We start from the raw sequence: 22,149 nt of genomic DNA, 5'->3' as shown, positions 1-22,149 counted from the left end.
CATGATCTTCTTTCTTGAAATATAACTAAGCAACTTATTGGGAGACTGGAGCTATTTCTGTCTGCTCTTTGATACCGCCTTCGCTGACAGTGCTGGGAATAAGAAATATCATGTGACAGATTATTTGCAATGAAATATTGTTTCTGTAAGACGGCTAGGACAAGGTTGGTTTAAGGTAATGTCCTAAGTGTTGTTTTGCATGGACAATCATTTTCTTATTTTACGAATATTTACTCCCTTCAAACAACTCCAAAAAATGCCAAAATCGGGTTAACACAGGTAAAACTGAGATCATTCACTGTGCGCTTCAAATGATTTGTCGTTGTTGTTAAAAGTTCTTTGTCGAAGATCAAGCACGAGCTTTCGAATATATTTCGAGTTTATCAGAGGACACTTGGCCCCTGCAATATCTGGTTAGTCTAAAAATATGCACATTATATTATACTGATAACTCAACAGGCAAATGCAGCATTATATTTAAAAAGCTGCACAGTTGTAGACTGGCACTGAAACACAATTAATTTTAGGAGCACACAATATTTGCTGTTTTGCTAATACACCAGGACGAATGTTGGCTGATAGGTGCTTTTTACCAATGTTGATATCGGTTTAAAAACAGGAGGGGTTTTAAACACAAAAAGTTTTTTTTTTTTTTACTTCTATGACATATATCTATATATAAAAAAAATTCTCAAAACTCCTTCCTCACCATTTAAGATAACACAAAACTGGACTGATAAAAAAAAAAAAAAAACAGCCATCGAATTGATGGTGACATACATTTAAAATGACCAGGATACTGATAACATGCTGATATTGTTGCGCTTCTAATAAATGTAGCTGCCATCATATATCGATAATAAAACCGATAATAAAATATTGTGATTTAATGCTGTACGGGTTTTATTGCACAGTCCTTGTAGACAAAGAGAAATTTCAATGTGTTGCAAGAAGCAAACCCCAAGATGGAACACCAGACTTTCTAAAATGTCAGCATTTCAAAACCTAAATAAAGACAACACAACTTGTCCTATGAGTGGCCTAAGGGGACAGGCATCACACAGCACACAAAACACAACACAAACACACTGCAGTGTGTTTGCATATAGGTTTGACCTTGTAGTTTGTTTCATACTTGAATGCAAACATACTGCAGATGTGTCCTCCAATGAGGAAGGGCTTTATGTGTATCATTCCATTGTTTGCCTTCAAAGCACGCACTTCCAAGGCAGGGACAAGCACTCCTGACACTGTTTGCTCCACGATCTGTTTGAACAAGAACCATCTTGGCACTAACTTGTTTGTCCAGAGTAATCCACCATAATCCCTGTACAGATTTCTGTCTTTGGTTCACAGACCGAACCTTCTACCATATAACACAGGCCATCGCACCACATCACCCCCTGAGGTACAGCCATGCAAAAATTCTGAGTCTGCACTGTGATGGAGTGTTCGGGAACCGGTGAGCTCATCATTCAAGACAGTGTTGATGGGTTATATTCGTACTTTAAAAAGAAACACACACACACACACACACTTCTTGGATCATGTACACTTTGGTGAAACACAATCGTGGATCGATCTGTTACACGATGCTGTGCGTGCAACAACGGACAAAAGAGCACCGGAGAAAGAGAGAGAGGGATATAGAGAGATGTTGGGTGAGTTGCATGGGTCTGAAAACTTTGCAGCCAAGTAAACTCAAGTTAAAAACTCCTACCTCCCATTGGATGAGTTTCCCCCGTTCCTGCTATCTTGCTCGGCCTCAAAAACAAGCCGAGCGACGGTGCGGGAGGTAACGTTAAAATCCACTTTTTCACAGGAGCACATTAACATTGTTAGATGCTCACACAGGCATCTGTCGGCTGTGGCTAACTGGTAGCCCTGAGCAAGCTAACGCTAATGTTTAGCTTAATAGTACCCCGACCTCTGAAGGCCGACGGCTCCTCACAAAGGTGACTGTCTACTGGGCTTTAATTTCCAGCAGACTCTACAACGCCGATGTCCTCCATTTTGACATTTAAAAAACCCACCAAGGAATAAAACTAGTAGTAAAAAAAACTAGATTCAAACCCTCAGGGCAGAGTTAGCTCAGCCTAAGTGACATGGTTACTCGGTTTCAAAGTATAAGACAATGCCGTTTTTTGTTATCGAAAAGTGAAAAAGAACGACGTGAGCGTGTCAGACAACCCGCCTCATACATAGGGGATACCATAAAACACACAAAAACGTATTATTTCTGATCTGTTACAGACACAGCCATATCATTATTTTTTCAGGGTATATTCCCGAAATTTAAGATATTTTTTTTTTTTATAGTATAATTATATTTGCATAGTCTCCCCAAAATAGGATGAACACCCCTCCGTGAAACTTTGTGGTACAGTCCGGGAAAATAACTGTTCAGAGGATGTTGCATTGAATAGACGAGGGTTTGCCGAAACAAACGAAACGTGACGAAAAATCCGTATTTTTTTCCCCGTATAAGAGAATGTTTAGCAAGGCAATCAAGGACTCAACACAAATGTTGTCAGTTTAAGAACGACGAGAGCAAATTTACCCACAGATTTAGCAGAGTTTTGAGTTCATTTGAAGGGAGCTGTTATACGAAAATAAGACACATTGCGACCCCTTGTGTCTAATAAGGTTACGTGCAGTCATTATCTGTAACCCAGTAATTTGCCTCATCCTTCCCTCCACCAATGGCTATGTCCTGAGCATATGGATTGTGAGCTCTCAGATTTTCACTTAAAACATAATGACAATGATTATGAAGCTTCTTCAATATCAAAATAAAGCCAAAATGGCGTGATGTGTGCGGCATAGAGGAATTATCCGTCTCACCTTCTTCCATCAGCAGCAGCATCACTTCACATGATATCATGGTCTACTATTTGTGATGTGCAGCCTCTTAGAGATTGGGTATCTTCTCCCTCAGGCTGCACACGGTAAACACAGCCAACAACAGGTCACCTTGCCTGAAGCTGAAAAACAAAAGAGGAAAAATCCACAAGAGACTTGATGCAGACACATTTAACCGAGAGTTTATAATGCAGCCAGGGATTATCAACGGAAAAAGGAAAGCCTGTGATTTTTCACAAAGTTTATCTTTCTCCTCACATGTGGCACCTTCGTTTCAACAAAATAGGCAAAGACAAACAGCAAATCCTTACAATAAACGTGCGGTAATGAGCAAATGTTTGGCATTATTGTTTGAAAAATGATAAAACTGCTGGTCTGTCATCAAACGTCTGAAGGCAAAGTGGACATTTTTTTTCCTCCTCTCTGCCTCATTCCATGATGTTGAGCACTCACCGCACCAGAGTTGTTTTTTGTTTTTTTAACCATACATTTACACAAGTACCCTCACTCTTAAGCAACTGCATTTTTGAGGCTATAAAACTGCAGAAATGTACTGTTCAAGGACATGCATGTCCCTGCTAACTGAACATCCACACATCTCTCGGTGTAATGTATTTACCTGCCTGACAGCCAGCAGTTGCCTCTGGATCCTTTCAAATCGATGGCAGAGCATCGCAATGACTTGGCAATTTCACTATCTCCATAGGTTTACCGTGCATCGCCTGTTTTCTGACTCCCCGCGACTGCCTCCTGCAATTAACACTTCGCCGACTCCACTCCAGAACAGAGAAGAGAGGTTTGTGAGTGCAGCTGGGGTTGGAAACTGCTTCAGGTTGCAGGTTGAATTGTGTTGCTGAGCACTTCTGGCTGCTGAATCGGGAACTGGAAACTCGATCTGTGCTAAAAATAAGAAAACATTGCCAGCATACTGAGAAAGGAGGTGTGTCACTCACTGTATGCATGCGTGTGTGGGGTCGCAGAGATGGAGACCCCCCCCCCCCCGACACTAAGCACACACACACACACACACACACACACACACACACACACACACACACACACAGGGTTTATCATATGTCAACATTTCCTTGAATTTCCTCCCTCATGTGAGCACCAAGGTTTTTATTTCACTCTCTCTTTCCAAAATGACTCTAGCTGACTTTTATTGTCATAATCATTCATGGCACAGGCTTCACGCAAGGTTACAACAGGCAAGGACTTAACCAGAGCGTCACTATGTCATCTGGTTACATCACATGACAACATCCCTGACCTCCAACCCACTCAAACTACACACACGCACGTGTGCACGCACACACACACACACACACACACAAAACCTGACACAAACAACCTGTATCCCCCCTGACACTACTATACATTTTATAACTTTAATGATGTTTGTATAGCCACTAAATGTGTAACTTGACCTGACATAACATTCTCCTTTAAAAAAGGGATAAACATTTATCACGTCAACAAGCATCTACCAACACGTGAATCTCTGCCACTGAGTCACGCACATTGAGGCCTTGAGGGAGTGTCTGTTTCACCAGCCTTGACTCCACTGGCCTTGTTGTTTTACCCGGCGATGGCAGATATCAACACGCTTAAGAACATAGACTGTATGTTGCATAATAAACATGACACTTAAAAGTTCAGATACATCTTTGCAACATTATTTGAATTTAGTGGGTGCATAGTTTTATAATCGGTAATTTTTTTGCGCCATATTTTCACCTCCAACTTAAAAAAAAATATTCCTGGGTATTTGTATTTAATGCAAGGGGAGAGGAAAAGAAAAGTACAAGGAAAGTGACATTTTCAGACGTCTTGACTCGTCTGCCTGCAGTTCAGAGGCAAAATAATATCTTAAAAAGTTAATGTGATATGTCCTTACATAAATGAATCTGGAGGAAAGAAATGTTTGTCATTCTTGTTTAAATTAAATCCGAGAATCTAATAATCAAGCAGACTGGATCATTTTGTCTTTGTGCCTGCGACTATTAGGCACACCTCAGTTACATCACGGGTTTATTCTGTTACCTAAAACAATCAACAATGTCAGACTACTAGCATGGTCACCAGGATTGTAGCATAGATATGTAATGACACCGGGACAGACCGTAGAGTCACTGAAGAGGAAAATATCAATTACTATGGATCCTGTACATTTTTATAAGTCTCTATAATCACATAAATGTGAGTGATTTATTTGATTGGGCAATGCATTTCCACCTCTAAATCATTGATGGTTTTGTGCTCCATACTTTATGCCAGGACCACATTTATTTATTAATACGATACCTTTCGAACATCGTGGGAGAATTTCTTCACATTTGCCTCAAATGTCCTTAAGGTCTCAAGAATGAACTGAGAAGTGTTTTTTGTGGTCAAAGGTCAAAGGTTAAGGTCACTTTCCCCTCACACGTGCGCTATATCAGTCTGATACTTGTTATTCCTATGGTGGCTCTCTTCAAATTTGACTTTAACGTCCACTTGGACTCCAAGATGAGCTGAGAAGCTTTCGGAGGTCAAAGGTCAAAGTCACTGTGACATGCACACATCACATAGGCGTACAACGCGGTGATTCTAGTTCACAACTGATCCTGAGCACATGACTGATATTTATTATTAGTTAGTAGAATTTAGATTCCTAGCTGATAGCACCTACACAAAATAACAGCCAAAACAGCCACCAATCAGTGCAGTTCTTTAGATATCTTGGTAAATCTGGTGCTAAATGAAAACCAGGGAGTGCTCTGGTTTGTTGAGTGGGTTCTGCTACGTGTATCACAGCCTTCGGGAAGACAGAATACTAGGAGAACATTTAAGTACACGAAGGCACAGAGTAACATTCAAACCCTCTGGGAAACTACTTGCATCCCCGTGGCCTTGCTGACTCACTGTAACATGTAGTTCTAGTACCTCGGCCTACTAATAAAAGTAAACTGGAGCAAGAGCTTTGTCTATGCTGAAGCGTCCTTGAGCAAAAATCCAGTCTATTTGCAAGGTGCGTTCTGTCGCTGGCCGTGACCTTTGACCTGTGTGTGTATTTACAGATTTTATGAAGTACCTCAGGATTGTTTGCTCTCGTCTAAGCAAGTGTTAAAGTAAGCCAAGAGTAATTTAATGAAGCAAAACGGGGAAGATTTGGATGCAAAGTGTACTTTAAATGTCCTCAGAGAATGCAGTATAATGCTGTACTTTTGCCACTGTTGATACTACAATAAGAGAAATTCCTATCTGAAGCCTGACAAACATGAAGCTACTGAGTTTTTTCACAATCTTTGGGATTACGTAAACATTGGAGGAAGGAGAATAAAACTGTTGTCTGGGTTTAGAAGTTATGGATCAGGTCTCATCAGCTCAGGTTTCCTGCTGGCACCCGACACCCTCAACGTTCAACTCTCCTGGTTTCACACACTCTAAATATAGCTGCCTTAAAGTCAGACGGGACTGCAGGGGGGGGACTTAAAACTACTCCTGAGGAACTAAGCAGTTTTTTTTTTTATTATTATTTTTATTTGGGGAAGAGCTCCTGTGTTCTGAGACTTTCAAGACTGGACAGCTACTGAAAGTGACTGTCAAATTAATGGAAAAACAGTCTGGATGGACCCTCGTGTGGTTAATGGAAGTACTCTGGACGCGGGCGGTGTTATGTCAGTAATGTCATCATAGAGCAACACGGTTTACGTCAAGGAAAGATCAATATTTTGTTAAATGAGTCGAACGAGTGTTGCTCCTGCAGACATGATACGCCAGTGGCTTCTTCTAGTCGTCATCAGTCTTTGTGGTAAGTCAGAAACGATTCTTACATTTGCTTTTGATTATCATGACACCGGAGGCTCAATCTGTACATTTGAGTGTGAGCTTCTTGGCTGAAGGGAATTCTCGTCTCAAGGTTCTGAGAGTTTCCTGAGTCTGAGTTTACCGGATAACTACATTTCAGTAGCAGTCCCTGGACAGATGTTTGTGGTGGTTTGTTTGTTTGTTTGAAATTGTGGCATCAGTTTAACAAAGAGAACCCTGCAGCACAAGAAAATCATAGATGTCGACTGTAAACAGGCATTTTATCTAACTCACTGCAACTTTTTTTTCTATATCATAATTATGGCTAAATCGTCTGTGATTAAATAAGATGAAGCAACATTTCAGACACCTCTCACTGCACTGCTTTTTTAATTCACAATTTCAGTTTGATCTTATTGTGTTTTTTCATTTCAAATCTGCTTATATCGTCATGTTTGTTTCACATCAAGGCTCGGTACATTTTTATGTATAAATGTTACGTTCATGTATAAAGAACCTCCAGTGTAAAAAGGATTGGAAGGGCCAACAGTTTACCAAAAAAAAAAACGCCTTTTTCTTTCTGTGCATCGTGACAGCTTAGAGCAGAAGATAGATTCACGATAGAAACGTGTGGCCGGCAGCGTATGATATTTAGGCGGTATTTCCAGAGGTAAACACAAATATCATAAATAAGATGATTAAAATGATAACAATAATAATCACTAAAATAATATATTTGTATATTCAATTTGTTTTACTTTGTCTTTTAAGATCTTTTTTCCCTCCTGGTTCCTCTTCTTTATTAAGTAACTTTTACTTTGACAGATACGGTGCTGTCCATATTAAACGTCCACAGCAGCATGCATGCACCTGAGGGTAACACAACACGACCAGACCCTCCTCTGGCCACCAGGACCGAACACTTCACGAGTGTCACAGCGGCAACAACAACTAGCCTACAGCACAACATGCACGCATGAAATACTAACACAGACCATGTGACAGTGTAACACACAATGATACACACATTTGTGCATACAATAACATTTACACACTCCCATCCGTGAATGTCGGCTTCTCACGTTAATCAGGATACAACTAGATTCAGGTAAATGGACATAAAATAATAATAAAAAGGGGGAAAAAAACAGAAGAAATGGATTGTTAAATATAAAATAAATGTATTTATGTATGAGTAGATAAATAGCCATCAGTGTGGTGTGTTCCTTCCCGCTCGTCCGTAGTTTCTCAGTGCCATGGCGGCTGTTCGGAGGTGGACTCTCTGACCAAAGCTGTAGTCGGAGAAAGGTTTCTGCTGGGCTGCATCTCCTGTAAGAGGAGAGAGGAGGTGCCGGCGCGAGCCACCGTCGACTGGCACTTCAAACCGCTGGAAGAAGAGGAGTTCAGATATGTGAGTACAGACGTGTCAGTGACGGAACGGCTCTGGGTTTCCTGTCAAAGCTTGATGGAGTATCATCAGGATGCTGCAGAGCAAACACACCCTGATGAGGCTGCGCCACGTCAGAGGGACATTTGAGGAGGTCTGGACTTTCACCGAATCATTTGCACGGGAGAAATAGTCAGTTTAACATTGAAGTGGCTGAGCCAAATCTTCAGTGAAAGATCACTACAAACCCTCCTCATGAAAAGAATGTTTCATTTGGTCGGTATTGTGTCTCTATATGTCGCTTGTATTTGGAACGTCTGGACTCTACTTGCACTTTCACAGAGGAAAAGTATCATAACAACATTCCCAATCCTGTAGATAGAAAATGACTTTTTGTTTTCGCATTTTCATCGGAATTCTCATTTGTTTATTTGTTTCGTTTCAGTTCATATTTAAAGAGACCCTACAGGGCAGAGTTAAACACAGCACATGTTTAATGGCTCCCTGTATTCTGATCAATATCAATTCCGATCCACGCAAATGAAAAACATGAAAAGCAAACCAACTCCTGAGCAAAACAAATTTAATAACTGAAAAGGTGCCGGCTGAAAATGGACTGATGAAAAACATGACATTTAATTTAAAAATCTGAATGTTCATTATAATAAAATAAGGTCTTGTTATCATGATATAAATCCTAATGAGCTATAAGTCCCATTTATTTTACTATGAAGACTTTATTATCATCTTTACATTAGGAAAATATCAGCAGTAATATTACTGCTTTAGAGCAGGTAGAGCTAAAACCATGCTCTAAAAATATTCAAGGATTACAAGAACATTTATAACCTTTTTTTTCCCTCCTGTCAGATTTTCCACTATGACCACCCGAGTGCCTTCATCCTCCATGAGGACTTCATGGACCGGCTCAATTGGAAAGGAACCCAAGACAGCGATATTCAAGCAGGAGCCATTTCCATCACTAACGTCACTTTTGAGGACGCTGGGACGTACCGCTGCACCTTCCACCGCACGCTCCTGCTGCCCCTGCACATCGTGAACGTGACTGTGGAGAAGGAGGTGGAGCTCAGCGTGGTGGCCGTGGGTAAGGTGGGCTTGCTCTCCTCCACTCTGTGGTATTTATGTCCACATCATTAGATTTTAAAGATAATACTCTTTATATTAATTTTGAGCTGTTTTCAACATGACAAAATGTAAACCCTAAACATGCATCCTTAGTCTGACGTCCCCTCAACTGTGGCTCTGTTTCAGTTGCCATGTACTTAAATGCTTTAACACCTCATCAGATACAACTTTAGTGAATAAGACAAACTATATTTATGCAGAGTGATTAAAAGTTTTTAGGTTTCTTAGTTTCAGTTAATGTTTTGGAAAGCCAGTGGCCAGCAGAGGAAGTGGATTCCACTGTGACGGTTATGTTGATGTTTCACTGATCTGAAGCTGCAGTGAACCAGTGAATGCAGCTCCTGTGGTTCTTTGGGTTTCTCTCTACGCGACTATCAGCGCTAAAATCCCTACATGTAGTTTATTCCTCTTTTAAAGCCTCCCAGGGGCTGACGGCGGTGATCTCGGAGATCATGATGTACGTTCTGATCGTGGTACTGCAGCTGTGGCTCATTGTGGTTCTGGTCTACTGTTACAAGAAGACGTCGGACGAACATGAGGCTTGGGAGGCCCGAAAAGCTCTAAAGGCTCAGGCAGAGTGAGTTATGTCTTTTATGTGAATGTGTCTTTCTAAGGTGGCTCCAACTCATACATATAACCCATCCCGTAACAATGCTACGAAAATTATGATGAAGAATCATCATTTTAAACGACATCTCACTCACAAATTAGAAAACACCTATATTTTGCACCTTGATCGTTTTAGTGTGAGAGAAATATCTTCTTTCAGCAAAAATTCCTCCCCAACCACCTCCATGAAGTAGCTCAAACCAAAATGAGCTCATGATCTCATTTCTACTTGCTGTGTCTTGTTGACTTATTATTTCACTTTTCCACCCCCAGACTGTTAGAATCCAAGGACCCCTGTGACGGGGTGCAGCCCGAGTAACGATACCAGTGAGTCTGATTTGAAGTCCATTGAGTTTAGAGACTAAACAGACTAGATTATTGACTAAATTTGACCGCTGGCAGGTCGTTACTGACTTGCACAATACTTGATACAGGACATTTTTATGGTGCTGTACTTCAAGCACACTTCCTCTTCAACTGTGTTTCTTTCCTTTTCTTTTTAGATCCAGCGGGTCAAAAAGATCATCCCTGCAATAGTCGAGTGTCATTACTGCACCGTGGATGTGCTGAAAGGATTTTACACATTTATGAAGCCAAGCAACCTCCAAAAATAACTGACAAGAAGCTGCGGGCACAGGTGGCAAAGGGAGAGGGGAAGTTTGTGGGTTTGGGGGAGGAAAAAAAAAAGGTCTTCAATGTCAGAAATGAATGATTTTTGCATCTTTGTTACTCTTCTTGATTTAATATATAGAAAGAGAAGAAATCGCCAAGGCCCAAGGTTTTTAAATTGCATAATTTGAATGATGAGTAATATCACACAGTTCTACGAAACAACGAGACTCAAAAGGTTTAACAAAAAGGTGTGTCTGTTAGTTACTGCGTATGATGGATCTCTGGTACTGACTTGGAGACCATAGGCCACATTACAGGGAAGCTGCTGATACAAATGAGGAATTTTGCAGTAAATGAAAAATGTATTTTGCACTGTAATGTTAATAGAAAATATAGGACGCAATAAAATGAAATAGAAAGCTGTGTCCTGTATTCCTGGTCTAGTACAAATATCTGGTACTGATTTGGAGCTCAGATTACATGGATTGAACAACAACAAAAAAATTGTACTTGAATGTTCATATAAAAAATAGAATGCAATAAAAAAAAATCTGTTCTTCATGTGGTCCAGGAATAGATTATTTCAGTATTAGCTGAAAGTATTAATCATATTTTTTATCAAACAGAGGGGCTGTAGTTTTCATGTAAATTGGTATTTTTGGAGTAACATCAACAGTTCTAAACTCGGCTTAGCGTGAATATGTTCATCCAATAAAAAAATTCAATGTTATATGAGTCACTACAGCCTGATGGATGTGTATCATGGGATTGTACTGAAGGTTCAGCCGCTGTAGCTCACACGCGAACGCTGCGCTGCGTTAAAGGACGTTTGGAGGTGACTGTGTTGTAACTCTAGCTTGTCTGAGCTGCACGCAGCAGAGTTCCAAGTCTGAAAGCAGCTTTGTCCTCCTGCTACAGCCCGGCGCCGCTCCAAAATAATACTCCAACAGCAAAATCACATAATGATGATGATGATGATGATGATGACCCCTCTGAGCCAATGAGACAAGGCTGGGGGGAGCAGCATCTTTCAGTTAGGTGTTTGTTTTGCCTCATTAGGTGGGATAGAGTCGAAAAATTAAAAAGTTGCAAGACGTTTTAACAGACAAATGTGCTTTTAGCATAAAGTTAACTGGAGCTGTTTGCACCACGTGTGGTTCCACACCAGGACCTCACTCTGCTTTTGACCTTGTCCTGTGACCTCATTTCATTAAATGTGTTGACATGGTGAACATGTGGATCTCCTCCACATTAAGGTATGCAGGAGGGTGCTCCATGTGACTAAGGGAGGGGGAGTTTTACACTTCTCCTCACTTTAGTTAGGGGGAACCCAGGCTGCCGGCTGCTATCAATCCTGCTGGATTTATTTAAGTTTGAATAAAAGTCTGCGGATGTTGTGACAGGAGCTGATCGCAGATCTTTGACAGGTATGTTTCTTTCTACTGAACTCCAGTGATGCTAAATATGTAGGAATACATTTACACCTCACTTCACATGGCCTGTCAAGCGGCTCTGGTGTTTAACTTTGAAGTGCTGAAGACGGACTAAAATATGGTTTTCTCTCCTGGATGAATTGATTTTGAATGATCATTTAGTCAATCCAACATAGAGTTTTTGGTTTGGAAATTCAGAAATTATGATTTATTTACTCGTTCGATGCTGTCCACGGTTTTCAGCAAAATGCAGGGCGATTTTGACAAGCAACATCTTTCATGTTTGTTTTTTTTCTTGCTCCTCAGTTGCAGTTTGCTGAGCGTCCAGCAGAGGTCAGCCATGCCACACATCAACACCACCCAGCTGCAGTCGCTCCTGCTCTCCTTCCTGCAGCACTGCCTCAACAATACAAGTATTCTCTCTCCAACAATACCTCTCAACTACACTACCCAGCAGGCTGTGCACCACGTGACTGGAGCCAAGGTTCAGTCTCAGGGCTTCATGTATATTCTACTGGTGGTTGGCATGTTCAGCTTCTTCACCTTTGGCATCATGCTCAGCTACATCCGCTCTAAGAAGCTGGAGAGCTCTCAGGATCCATACCACCAGTACATCGCCCACGACTGGACCAAGGTGATGACTCCATCCAGGACCGTGGCTCAGGCTCTGGGCAGGGTGGCAGACAATGGCGCCAGCAGCAGGGAGCCAGTCATCATCTGTAACCCCGCAACAGCCGAGCAGCTGCCTGTCTAGAGGGACACATTCAAGTGGGCTGATGGAGGAAGCATCGAAACACATGAAATCTGACACAGCATCATTGGTGTGACCTGTAAATACATGACTTAAATCATTCAAAATACATTTTTCTCATCATTTATTTTTAAAAAAATTCAGATATTTTGCAAATATTCTCACATTTTCTTGTAACTTTATACAAATTTGTTTTTTTAAACGAGGTTCTGAAAGAAATCCAGTGAATTTGCTCAAGAAAGACGTGACTAGCAAATTAGCAAAAACTACTTAAGACCTGGCAATGACAAATAGACAGGAAAACACAAAAAGATTTGCCAGCCAGAAAACTGATTCTGGATCAGCTGCCATATAGTTGTTGAAGGAGCGCAGCTTCAACTCAAAAACTGTCTAAATGTTAAGGTTCCCTACTGACTAAAGGGGGGGGGGGGGTGAAGATCTAACAGGTTCATAATTTTAAAACTTCCAAAATGAAAACATCATGGCACTTTTAAAATGAATTTATTAAGTTTTATATGTCACATAGCAACAAAAACTTACAATGCCAAGTTTGTATCTTCAGAATTATCATCTCACACAAACTTCATTTAACCGCCTCATGTTGAAACCTCCAACAACACACGCAGTTCCTGATGCTTCACAGTCAACAACCACGACTGATCAGTACAGCTCTTCCTCCAAAACCTCACCAATAACCGTAATAACGCACAATAGTCTCAGCTCGGTGCCAACACTGGCACATAGCTGTCACTGGCTTCAATTCGGAGTGCAGGTAAATATGTGTGTGAACAAATCTGTGTGAAATATGGACTGATGACTGGTTCAAGTAAAAAAAAATAAACGACTGATTTCAAGTCAGTTTTGGTGTTTTCACCCAAGCAAGTTCTGCATCCATGATATCAGACCTTGTTTAGTCCTCTTAGGCTTCGTTACTGCGTCGGCTCTTTTCTTCTCCTGCTTTCTCCTCTCTCTCTCCTTCTGCTGGTCCAGTCTGTGCTGCCGGGCCTCTCTCTCAGCACGCTCAATCTCTCTGGACAAACTGAAGTGAACCATTTGCATGTTGAGCATCGGTACAATTAGGTTGTAATTGTCTATCAGCTTATTAAGTTTCCCAAGATCCTCCGCTACGGAAGCACACAGCTGCTCCCACTGCTCGTGCTCTTTTGGGGTAATGGGGTCATCCAGCCTGGCCCTTCCTTCCAGTAATCTTTTTCGGATCTGGGCAGTTGTCTCTCGGATGTCTCGTTGTGTGACCACCCAGGGCGGTTGGTAACCATTATCTATGAGGATGCGGTTAAGGTTGTGGGTCATAGGATCAGCATACGGATTGTACTCAAACTTGTTAAGGGGCTTTCCAGCTCCACTCAGATTCCTAAAGTCTCCACGAGCCATGGACTCCTGGATCAGGTCCTCCACCAGCCTCTCCACAGCCTGGGTGATCTTTATCTTTTGGCTGCGTTGACGCATGTCCCGTTCCACCAGGGCCCCCTCTGCAGCAGCTGCTCTCTCGAACTCCCTCTGTCTATAGTTCAAGACCTGCTCCGATGCGCGGTCAACACGAAACTGCCTGTACTGGCGCTCACGCTGGCTGGGTGCGCCTGAACCCACACCCTCATAGCTGAGGTAGTGTCTGTGTTGAGGTGCTACACCTTTCGACTCACCCTCATCATCGATGTCCGTCCTGTCATCAGGCTGCGGGACTTTGCTTTGGTGTGCCAACACTGAACGGTAGGCCTCCTCCACCTGAGCGAACAGGGCCGGGTCTGCTGTCGGAGCGCCAGAGTCGGGGTGGTAGAGCTTGGCCAGGCGCAGGTAAGACTCTTTCACCTGTGCAGGGCTGCTGTGCTCCGCCTCAGGCAGTTGCAGAAGTCTGTAGCTCTCCTGCAGGCGGCGGCTGATCTGACGTCTGGAGCTGAACGCTCTGAGAGACAGAGGCTGCCGACAGAGGACGAGCAGCACACGGACATGGTAGAAGCCACATGGGGAAACCAGGAGCTGGAAAGTGCAACTCATTTCTGGCACACTCCTGTAAAGATGAAAAGCAAAGACTACTTCAAAGACACAACTGATAATCCATATCTGCTTTTTGGTGTTATGTTTGCAGAGCGCAGTGTGAAAATGGTGTTACCATATTCAATGAAAACAGAGAATATAGAGTCCACACGCTAGATAGTGCTGCCAGTCAATTCAATTAGATCTCACCACAATAAGATGCAACTACATTGACTGGCAGGGTTAAGGTTCTGGTGTCTGGACTCTTGCCTCCGTCACCGCGGTCAACTCAGCCGCTGTTTGCTTTTCCATGGTTAACCTAGCTGTCACTAGATTTTCAGGTCCCCTGTATTGCGACATTCAACACAAAAAAATTAAACTAAATTGTAGAGTGCTACTCGATCACGTTATCGCGCAGTGCAATACTAACCGGGATCACAATGACTTTTAGAAAACACAAAACCACTCACTTTTACTGCACAATTTTGCAGAAATTCCAGTATCAAAGTTCAGCAGCTGCACTTTAACATTGTCCCATGTATGGACTTTGAAGGACTGAAAATCACAGTTTATCCATTAGCTCTCCCATGCACTACAGGTTTGGGTTCAGGACCACACTGACGATTAGAATACATAAAACCATTCACTTTTACTGTAGTTTTGGAGAAATTGAAATGCAAAATTGCTAGAAAGGGCTGCACAGTGGTGCAGTGGTCAGCACTGTGGCCTCACAGTAAGAAGGTTCCGGGTTCGAGTCCCGGCTCGGGCACGGGATCTTTCTGTGTGGAGTTTGCATGTTCTCCCCGTGTCTGCGTGGGTTCTCTCTGGTACTCCAGCTTCCTCCCACAGTCCAAAAACATGCAATTGGGGACTAGGCTGATTGATACTCTAAATTGACCGTAGGTATGAATGTGAGTGTGAATGGTTGTTCGTCTCTCTATGTTGGCCCTGCGATGGACTGGCGACCTGTCCAGGGTGTACCCCGCCTCTCGCCCATTGACGCTGGGATAGGCTCCAGCCCCCCGCGACCCTTAATGTGTAGGAATAAGCGGAAGATGACGATGGATGGAATTGCTAGAACACATAAACACACAAACAACTGTGCAACTTTGACATTAGAATTTTTTCAAAACAGTACAGTAAAAGTGAATGGTGTTGTGTATTCTAATAGTCAGTGCGGTCCTGAACTCAACTCCATCGGTGATTGGCTGTAATTCTCACTGCACTGTGTGATAACGTGACTGAATAGCACTCTGCAATTTGTTTATTTCTTTTATTTTGAAGGTCCACGGTAGACACTTACCATGTCCGTAAATGTCACAGTACAGGGGAACTGACAATCTAGTGACGGCTTGGTTGACCACGGAAAAAAAATACCACTGCTAGATTGACCGCGGTCTTCCCGTCTTGCAGCTATAATTGACTTTTTAGACGTGCGTGCATGTTTGGCCCTGAATTAAACCAGCTGAGCAAAACCATTAAAGTAACAGTTTGAAGCACAATTATTCCACTGGTGGTAGAATATCGATGCGTTTTGTTTACATTGAAATGTCAGAAATCATACGATTATATTATGTAGTAGTCACGAATGTATAAATGTTTCTGCACAGCGTTTAAGGTCGGTAAACTAGCATACATTACTGTCACGATTCGTAGGAATTAGCACCGTGAGTTCATGTTTTAGGGGGTCGTTTGAACTTACTTACAGTAATACATTCTTATCGACCACGACGATCAAGAACAAGTAAAACGAGCGAACATAATAGGGTCTTCGCCTGAAGTACCGTCGGGATCAGGCCCTAATAAAATGACATTAAATGTCAGGACAGGGGGAAAAAAATGGTTACCTGTTTCCTGGGCTTGTTGTTGTTACTCTTCTTCGTGTTTGTAGTTTAGCAAACCAGGTGCGCTAGCGCCGCCAACCGGAGTGGAGTGTGTAGCAGGAAAACAGCAAAAACACCTTCTGTCAGATAGGACAGTTTTGCGTTCAAAATGAGTTTCTTAGTTTACTCCCTCGCTAATGTGACACTGTATTTCTTTCTTCGATCCTGATAGGTGTCCTTCATTCTTATCTCCCTCTTGTATCGACTGACAATTATTAATTTACAGTCACTTTGAATTAAAATGCCATTAAATTAGCTAAATTTCAAGGAGAGAATACTCATTTGGCCCATCTTTACCGAGTTAAGTGATTAACATAGGTGGACTGTGTTCCTTCCCTCTTCTCCAGGTTAATCATTTATGACTTTATTATGGGGTCGATTGCAGTCGTCAACAGCTCTGCTGGTAATCTACGTTTTCAAAACTTATAATGTAACATGTTATCTTGCGGAATGTCTTGTGAAACCATCAACTTATCTTATTATCGTGTCAGATCCAGGAAAACGTAACAAGTGAATAAATCTTTTGTTGGATTGACAATAATACAAGTTTCTTCCCGACAGCCTCTTTTAACTCATTTAAAACAATTTAGAGTAAATTCAAAGTTCTCACCTTCCATGTAAAAGTGGCCAAATGTTGCTTTAAGATTAAACTTCAAGAGGATAAATGAAAAAAAAAAACAACCTGCTTTGTTTTTATGTGGCCACCATATAGTAAAGAGGGCAGTTCATTCAAATACAACAGGACAGACAGGAATCAGAAAAAAATCTATTACATGATATAGAAATTGAAAGTATTTCACATAATAGTTCAAAAGAAAGTCAACGGGCAGAGCTGAAGGGGTTTAAAAAGCTTTTAATTGTTTACTGGGAGTGTTACGCTCCTTTCTATGCAATGATTCATTCTGACACATCAAATGACTTCCTGATACAAGGAGAGAGCTGCAGGTAATAAGTTAGAATTGGTGAACATCTGGTTCCACTGTTTCAGGCAGAAAAAGCAACTATATGAGAAAGGCTCAATGACCGTTGTTTTTCGTGACGGATGAAGAGATAGACCCCCCCCCCCCCTCCCTCCCCCCTCAGGTACAGATCTTAATTCCTGACTATATTTGATGCTGCACATCAAAATGCATATCGTAACTTTGGTCAACAAAAAAAAAAAATGTTTGTTGAGAACTCCCAAGCACTAGTCAAGGCCAAAATTTGAAAGGCAGGATGACAACGATTGTTCCTGGAAAAACCAAGACCCTGATCCAGATGTATTTGGGCCGATGTATAACAGAGGAGGAGGGGAGGAGGTGTGCTACAGCCCTTGTTACCTCAATGGCATTAAAATCTCATTTCATAAAACTCTAAAAACAGCTGACATGAGACAGGTGTTGACTTGATTAGTAAACTAGATACAAAAGTATTTGAGTGTTTTCTGTCTAAATTTGAATTTTCTCACATTTATTTGAGAGTCTTGAGGTATTTAACGAGGAAAGGCTCATGTTTCTCCAGAAGCATGTAGAAGATGTCGTTGCAGGCCTCGCCGGCATTCAGGGGCCCACGGTAGAGTGCCCTCATCTTCTCCTGGTAGGTAGACTCAGCCCGGATTTTGTCATAAGTTTCATCTTGGAGGACTCCGAGGTGAAGCAGGTCATCCAAAATGGGATCAATGTTTCTCACTCTCTGGATCAGTTGGGGCATATGTTTATCCACAAAGTGTTGGTCTGTGGAAAGAAGGAAAGGAAAGCACAGAACAATTGGATTTGGATTAATTTAGGCAGGTCACCAGGGGTTTTGTATGACGTCACATTCACCTGCGCGAATGAGTGAGGCACAAATTAACGGCAAGGTGACTTGTTTTTGCTTTACCTTTCACCGCAAATGCTGTCAAGTTAAGTCACGTCAAACCTACTTTTAAGAGCTTTCGTAAAAATTCCCGCTACGCTAATGGAATATTCCGAGTTTGACAGGCGTTCAGTGTGTTCTCCCACCTGGAGCATGAAGCTTTCCCACTTCCGGTTGTCCGTAAAGTCACTTAAATTAAGCTACAACCAGGGGAGTTAGCCTGAATACCAATGAGGGAAACCAGTTAGCTTAGCTTCACACACAACATTGTGAGTTGGCAAACTTTTCTGACTCCTTTTTTTCTTTAATACTTTGGACAAAGTCGGTCAGCTGCTTCATTTCCAGTTTACATGCTAAGCTGGGCTAGCCTGATAAACTCGGAGAAACCCACTGAAGCTAGTTTGGTGTAACTAGCGTCATGCTAGCCTTCTAGCTAGCTACAATAATCTGTTGAAACACTGACCTCCTGAGCTTTGTCCTTTGTGGTGTTCTCGCTACAGAAACGCCGTGAATTTCCTATTGTTGGGTTTTTATGTGCGTATTTTGTTACATCTAAATGTATCAATACCATGCAGTACTTAAGATGGCCAAGTGTTGTTATTTTTTTTCTACAAATGAAACCAGGGCTCTCAAGTCTTACGAATTGAGCGCAAGACACACGCATTTCAGTCCGTTCGCACGCTCCCACGCCACACCTTGTGTTTCTCACGCAGAGAAATTTCCAGGTTTAACGCCCACAAAGTTGCGGCATGATTTTTTTTTAAACAGAACAGGTAGAAACTCCCTTCCCCTAAAGTTCAGAAGGCCCTTCCTACCACGTACCAGCTTGGTACCCAGGGACCACAGATGTAAATTAGCTTTATAGCCAACTCTGGTACTAGAACTGTCTTGTACATGGCCCCTGTCAAATAAGCTAAAAAACTAAACTAAACTAAACCAGCTAATCCTAATTAATGCAGCTACCGAAACAGCCAATCAGAAAATAGCATTGCTGTATCTGGGCAAGATTTACATATTCTACTAGTGAACAGTTGTAGGACTGCGAGCTAATTTCAACACCTACAACCCAAAACACTGATCACACACGCACGCACACCTTCATTAAGAATAAAATAAATATGCTTGTAAGAATTTATGTGTCGTTTATCAGGTGAGAACACCGTCCCCACGCAAACCCCCACCACCGCCACCAAAATCTCCCTCTGAAGTCTGCTCAAAACTGGAAAGCCCTGTGAAGAGTATTTCTGAATACCTTTGTTTCTAACCTTTCATCCCTGTATCTGCTCCAGCTGCTCCACCTGAGGGTCTTGCACCTAAAACAAACACAAAGAAAATTAAAAAAAAAAAACATAAACAAGGGGTTTATGCATTTACACACACGTATCTGCACAAAGAAACAGCCGATAACATTACATACTCCATCAACATCCTAAAACAAACAAGATGCTGCTGATTCTCTGCACGCACCTTTTTTGTGGTGCGTTTATGAAGAGGTAAATACAGCATATTGTTGTGTTTTCAGATCAAATTTTAAAAACAAACGGCCATTGTCACTTTTTAGCCGAACTCCGTCAGAGTCAGGAGTTCAGGAAAACAGTGGTTAGTTGAGCTTAAGAGCAAGTAAATGAGCTACATGACTTTTACACGCTCAGGACAAAATAAAAAAAATTCGAAAATGAAGTCATAATTTGTATTCCTGTTTGTCTTCTCACTCTCAACGGTACCTCTAGCAACCAGGCATCACTTAAAGAAGTCGTTAATTATCCTTATTATTAGAATCTTAATTTGAAAAACTAATATTGCTCTGCGGTGTTTTAAGGATGGAACTCCACCTGGACTACCTAGGCTCGTCTGTAAAATGTGGCAGCAACGACAAGAAAAACAGAAAGCATCTCACCCTCGCTGGGACCAGGTTTGGACGGCTGACTCCCTGCGGCTTCAACTGCAAAAACACAGAGGCAGCGTTAAATTATGTAACGAACCAACAAAAACGTGATGACGGCACTACGCTTTACGTTGCTAGTATTCACACGTTAGCTGGCGAACATCGTGTATGTGGAAATTTGGTATTTCATCCACTCTTGACTGATGTCCAGCTCTCGCAGAAGAGTCAGTGAACGCGTCCACGACTGTCGGTGCTTCTCCATCAGTCATGACGTCACAGCCCTTGTTAGAGCCCGAAATATCTCATGAGGACGTTAAGGCGTCAGAACTTGAACATGCACGAGTGTGAGAACTCCCTTCAAAAAAAACAAAACAAAACAAAACCAACAACCGAGGAACGATTTAAGTCCGTCTTTTTAGTTGTTGTTGACTTTGTGTTAATTGTGTCTCAACGCATCTGCGAACATCCAGCGACCAGGTGAGCGCTCACTGCATCCTCCCCCACCAGGCGAAGAGTCGGTCAACTAAACTTTGTTCCGTTCACATCTAAAACTGTTTTACATTTGAAACTGAAGCTTTAGTTAAAACAAAAACAAAAAACGATAACGTCAGTGGAAGTTACATAACCGTCAAGAAGCAGCAGCCTCATCCAAAGTCACTTTATTGTCTACCACTTGTGGATTTGTTTGTTTGTTTGTTGTCCTTCGGGTCTGTATCATGTCATTTTTACACAGATTCCAACATCCATAAACTAAGATCATCCAAAAAAAAAAAAAAAATCCCCCTCCCCCCTCCCCCTGAAACAACTGCAACACCCGTAACGGACTAGGGTGGACACCCCAGGGCCCTGGATCAGTTTCCTCCTGATGTGGACCATAAAAAGCATGTAAAAGGGACCATTAGAGGATATTTTTCCCAGTTTTTATCCCTCGCTCGTGCACAGACGCAACTGTGACGGTATATACCGTTACATGTCGTTACATGTACCGTCAAGGACACGTCTATGCACGAGGCTCTGAAGTGAAAGTAAAATATGCGTTATCCTACACACAGTTTCATTTACATGCACTTATTTATTTTGTACACATATAAAGGTTTATTTTAAAGACACTACAGATTTTTGTCTTCCCCATTACGAATCGCTTATCCGCGCAAACAGAATTTAGGATGTTCCTTTTTTTTTTTTTTCTTTAAAGTTTTGCAGTCGGATTCAAGTTTTGTCTCTTCCGCTTCTGCATGGAAACCAGATGCGAACAGATGTTTACCGAGCTCGTCCGCCTCGTTGGAGCAATCCATCGTCCTCAGGATCTCCTCAGCCACTTTAACCGCTCCGGTTTCCGTAAATGCTGACACCAAGACGTCGGCGATGTCTAAATAGCCTTTGCCGTCCACCCGGTGACGAGTGATCTTTGGGTCCCCCGGACGGGCCCGGAGGTAGTGGACGAACTTGGACAAGTCGTCCTTGGACAGGTCCGCCAGTGTGTTCGCTAAAACTATCTTGATGCTTTTGCCAGACATTTTTTTTTTAGGTCATCAACCACCGAAAGATCGAGAAATTGCCGCCTGGGAGAGCCTGCAGGAGCCGATAAACTATCTGGGGCGTTCAAAGACCGAGGGAAAAACGGTAACGACCAAGCAATCGAGGAGAGAGCAACGCTTGATGTCAGAGATACTCTAATTACGGATAAAAACAAAACAAAAAACAACCAACAGTAGACTAGTTGTGTGTTCCTTTTTTTAGAAATAAGGAGGAAATCAATATCAGCCCTCATTTTATATACCCTAACCCTATATAACACGATACCTGTAATCATGAAGCTAACAAATCATTGAGACAGCAAAAAATGCATCGCACTTCTTGATATTTCATTCATCCATGACACCAAATCCCTGTTAGCTGATGTTCAATAAACAGATATTGATATATTTCTCAGCTCTCATGTCAGCTGTCCTCTGTAAATGTAT

The 22,149-nt window shown here is 42.0% G+C and overlaps 5 protein-coding genes across 12 annotated transcripts in view; 2 read left to right on the top strand and 3 right to left on the bottom strand.

Annotated features, from left to right (window-relative positions):
• Positions 1 to 3,620, bottom strand: part of gramd1a (GRAM domain containing 1A) — a 32,093-nt gene extending 28,473 nt beyond the window's left edge. For 3 of the 5 annotated variants that reach the window (XR_015118521.1, XR_015118520.1, XM_086217907.1), the window contains exons 1-2: positions 3,482 to 3,620; positions 2,845 to 2,984 (exon numbers count right to left, since the gene is read on the bottom strand). Coding sequence is in view for 1 of the 5 variants with exons in the window: in XM_086217909.1 (XP_086074035.1) it covers positions 1,721 to 1,836 (116 nt within the window). In the remaining 4 variants the exon portion in view is untranslated. Of the gene's footprint in view, positions 1 to 1,720; positions 2,177 to 2,844; positions 2,985 to 3,481 lie in introns of those variants that run through there. The other 2 variants (XM_086217908.1, XM_086217909.1) reach the window with 2 other exon arrangements.
• LOC147252968 (sodium channel regulatory subunit beta-1) lies at positions 1,408 to 11,029 on the top strand. Of its 3 annotated transcripts, none has more exons than XM_086217913.1 (7): positions 1,408 to 1,462; positions 3,569 to 3,658; positions 7,899 to 8,065; positions 8,912 to 9,146; positions 9,605 to 9,764; positions 10,070 to 10,123; positions 10,300 to 11,029. In XM_086217913.1, the coding sequence occupies exons 1-6, from the start codon at positions 1,444 to 1,446 to the stop codon at positions 10,113 to 10,115; spliced, it is 717 nt and encodes a 238-aa protein (XP_086074039.1). In that variant the 5' UTR covers positions 1,408 to 1,443; the 3' UTR covers positions 10,116 to 10,123; positions 10,300 to 11,029. The 3 variants fall into 3 exon arrangements, with proteins under 3 accessions (XP_086074039.1, XP_086074040.1, XP_086074041.1); XM_086217914.1 differs by lacking the exon at positions 1,408 to 1,462 and adding an exon at positions 1,591 to 1,661; XM_086217915.1 differs by lacking the exons at positions 1,408 to 1,462; positions 3,569 to 3,658 and adding exons at positions 4,241 to 4,487; positions 6,399 to 6,658 and having other exon boundaries at positions 10,300 to 11,027.
• Positions 11,030 to 12,181: 1,152 nt separating this feature from the next.
• LOC147252967 (potassium voltage-gated channel subfamily E member 1-like) lies at positions 12,182 to 12,595 on the top strand. Its single transcript, XM_086218668.1, has one exon. It carries the CDS (start codon positions 12,182 to 12,184, stop codon positions 12,593 to 12,595), a length of 414 nt encoding a protein of 137 aa, XP_086074794.1.
• A 481-nt stretch (positions 12,596 to 13,076) lies between these two features.
• Positions 13,077 to 16,526, bottom strand: dnajc28 (DnaJ (Hsp40) homolog, subfamily C, member 28). 2 transcript variants are annotated; one of them, XM_086217911.1, is made up of 2 exons: positions 16,432 to 16,526; positions 13,077 to 14,618 (listed from the first exon to the last, which is right to left on the bottom strand). In XM_086217911.1, exon 2 carries the CDS (start codon positions 14,603 to 14,605, stop codon positions 13,463 to 13,465), a length of 1,143 nt encoding a protein of 380 aa, XP_086074037.1. In that variant the 5' UTR covers positions 14,606 to 14,618; positions 16,432 to 16,526; the 3' UTR covers positions 13,077 to 13,462. The 2 variants fall into 2 exon arrangements, with proteins under 2 accessions (XP_086074037.1, XP_086074038.1); XM_086217912.1 differs by lacking the exon at positions 16,432 to 16,526 and adding an exon at positions 16,291 to 16,423.
• Positions 16,527 to 17,297: 771 nt separating this feature from the next.
• Positions 17,298 to 21,797, bottom strand: pycard (PYD and CARD domain containing). The gene is made up of 4 exons (XM_086217087.1): positions 21,450 to 21,797; positions 20,198 to 20,242; positions 19,566 to 19,613; positions 17,298 to 18,179 (listed from the first exon to the last, which is right to left on the bottom strand). The coding sequence occupies exons 1-4, from the start codon at positions 21,700 to 21,702 to the stop codon at positions 17,917 to 17,919; spliced, it is 609 nt and encodes a 202-aa protein (XP_086073213.1). The 5' UTR covers positions 21,703 to 21,797; the 3' UTR covers positions 17,298 to 17,916.
• Positions 21,798 to 22,149: the final 352 nt, after the last annotated feature.

This window comes from Aulostomus chinensis, chromosome 11 (genome assembly GCF_037954235.1).
Source record: "Aulostomus chinensis isolate RoL2024-O1b breed Wild chromosome 11, RoL_Achi_v1.0, whole genome shotgun sequence".
Classification (NCBI taxonomy): Eukaryota; Metazoa; Chordata; class Actinopteri; order Syngnathiformes; family Aulostomidae; genus Aulostomus; species Aulostomus chinensis.
This window is presented reverse-complemented; position numbering and strand designations above follow the sequence as displayed.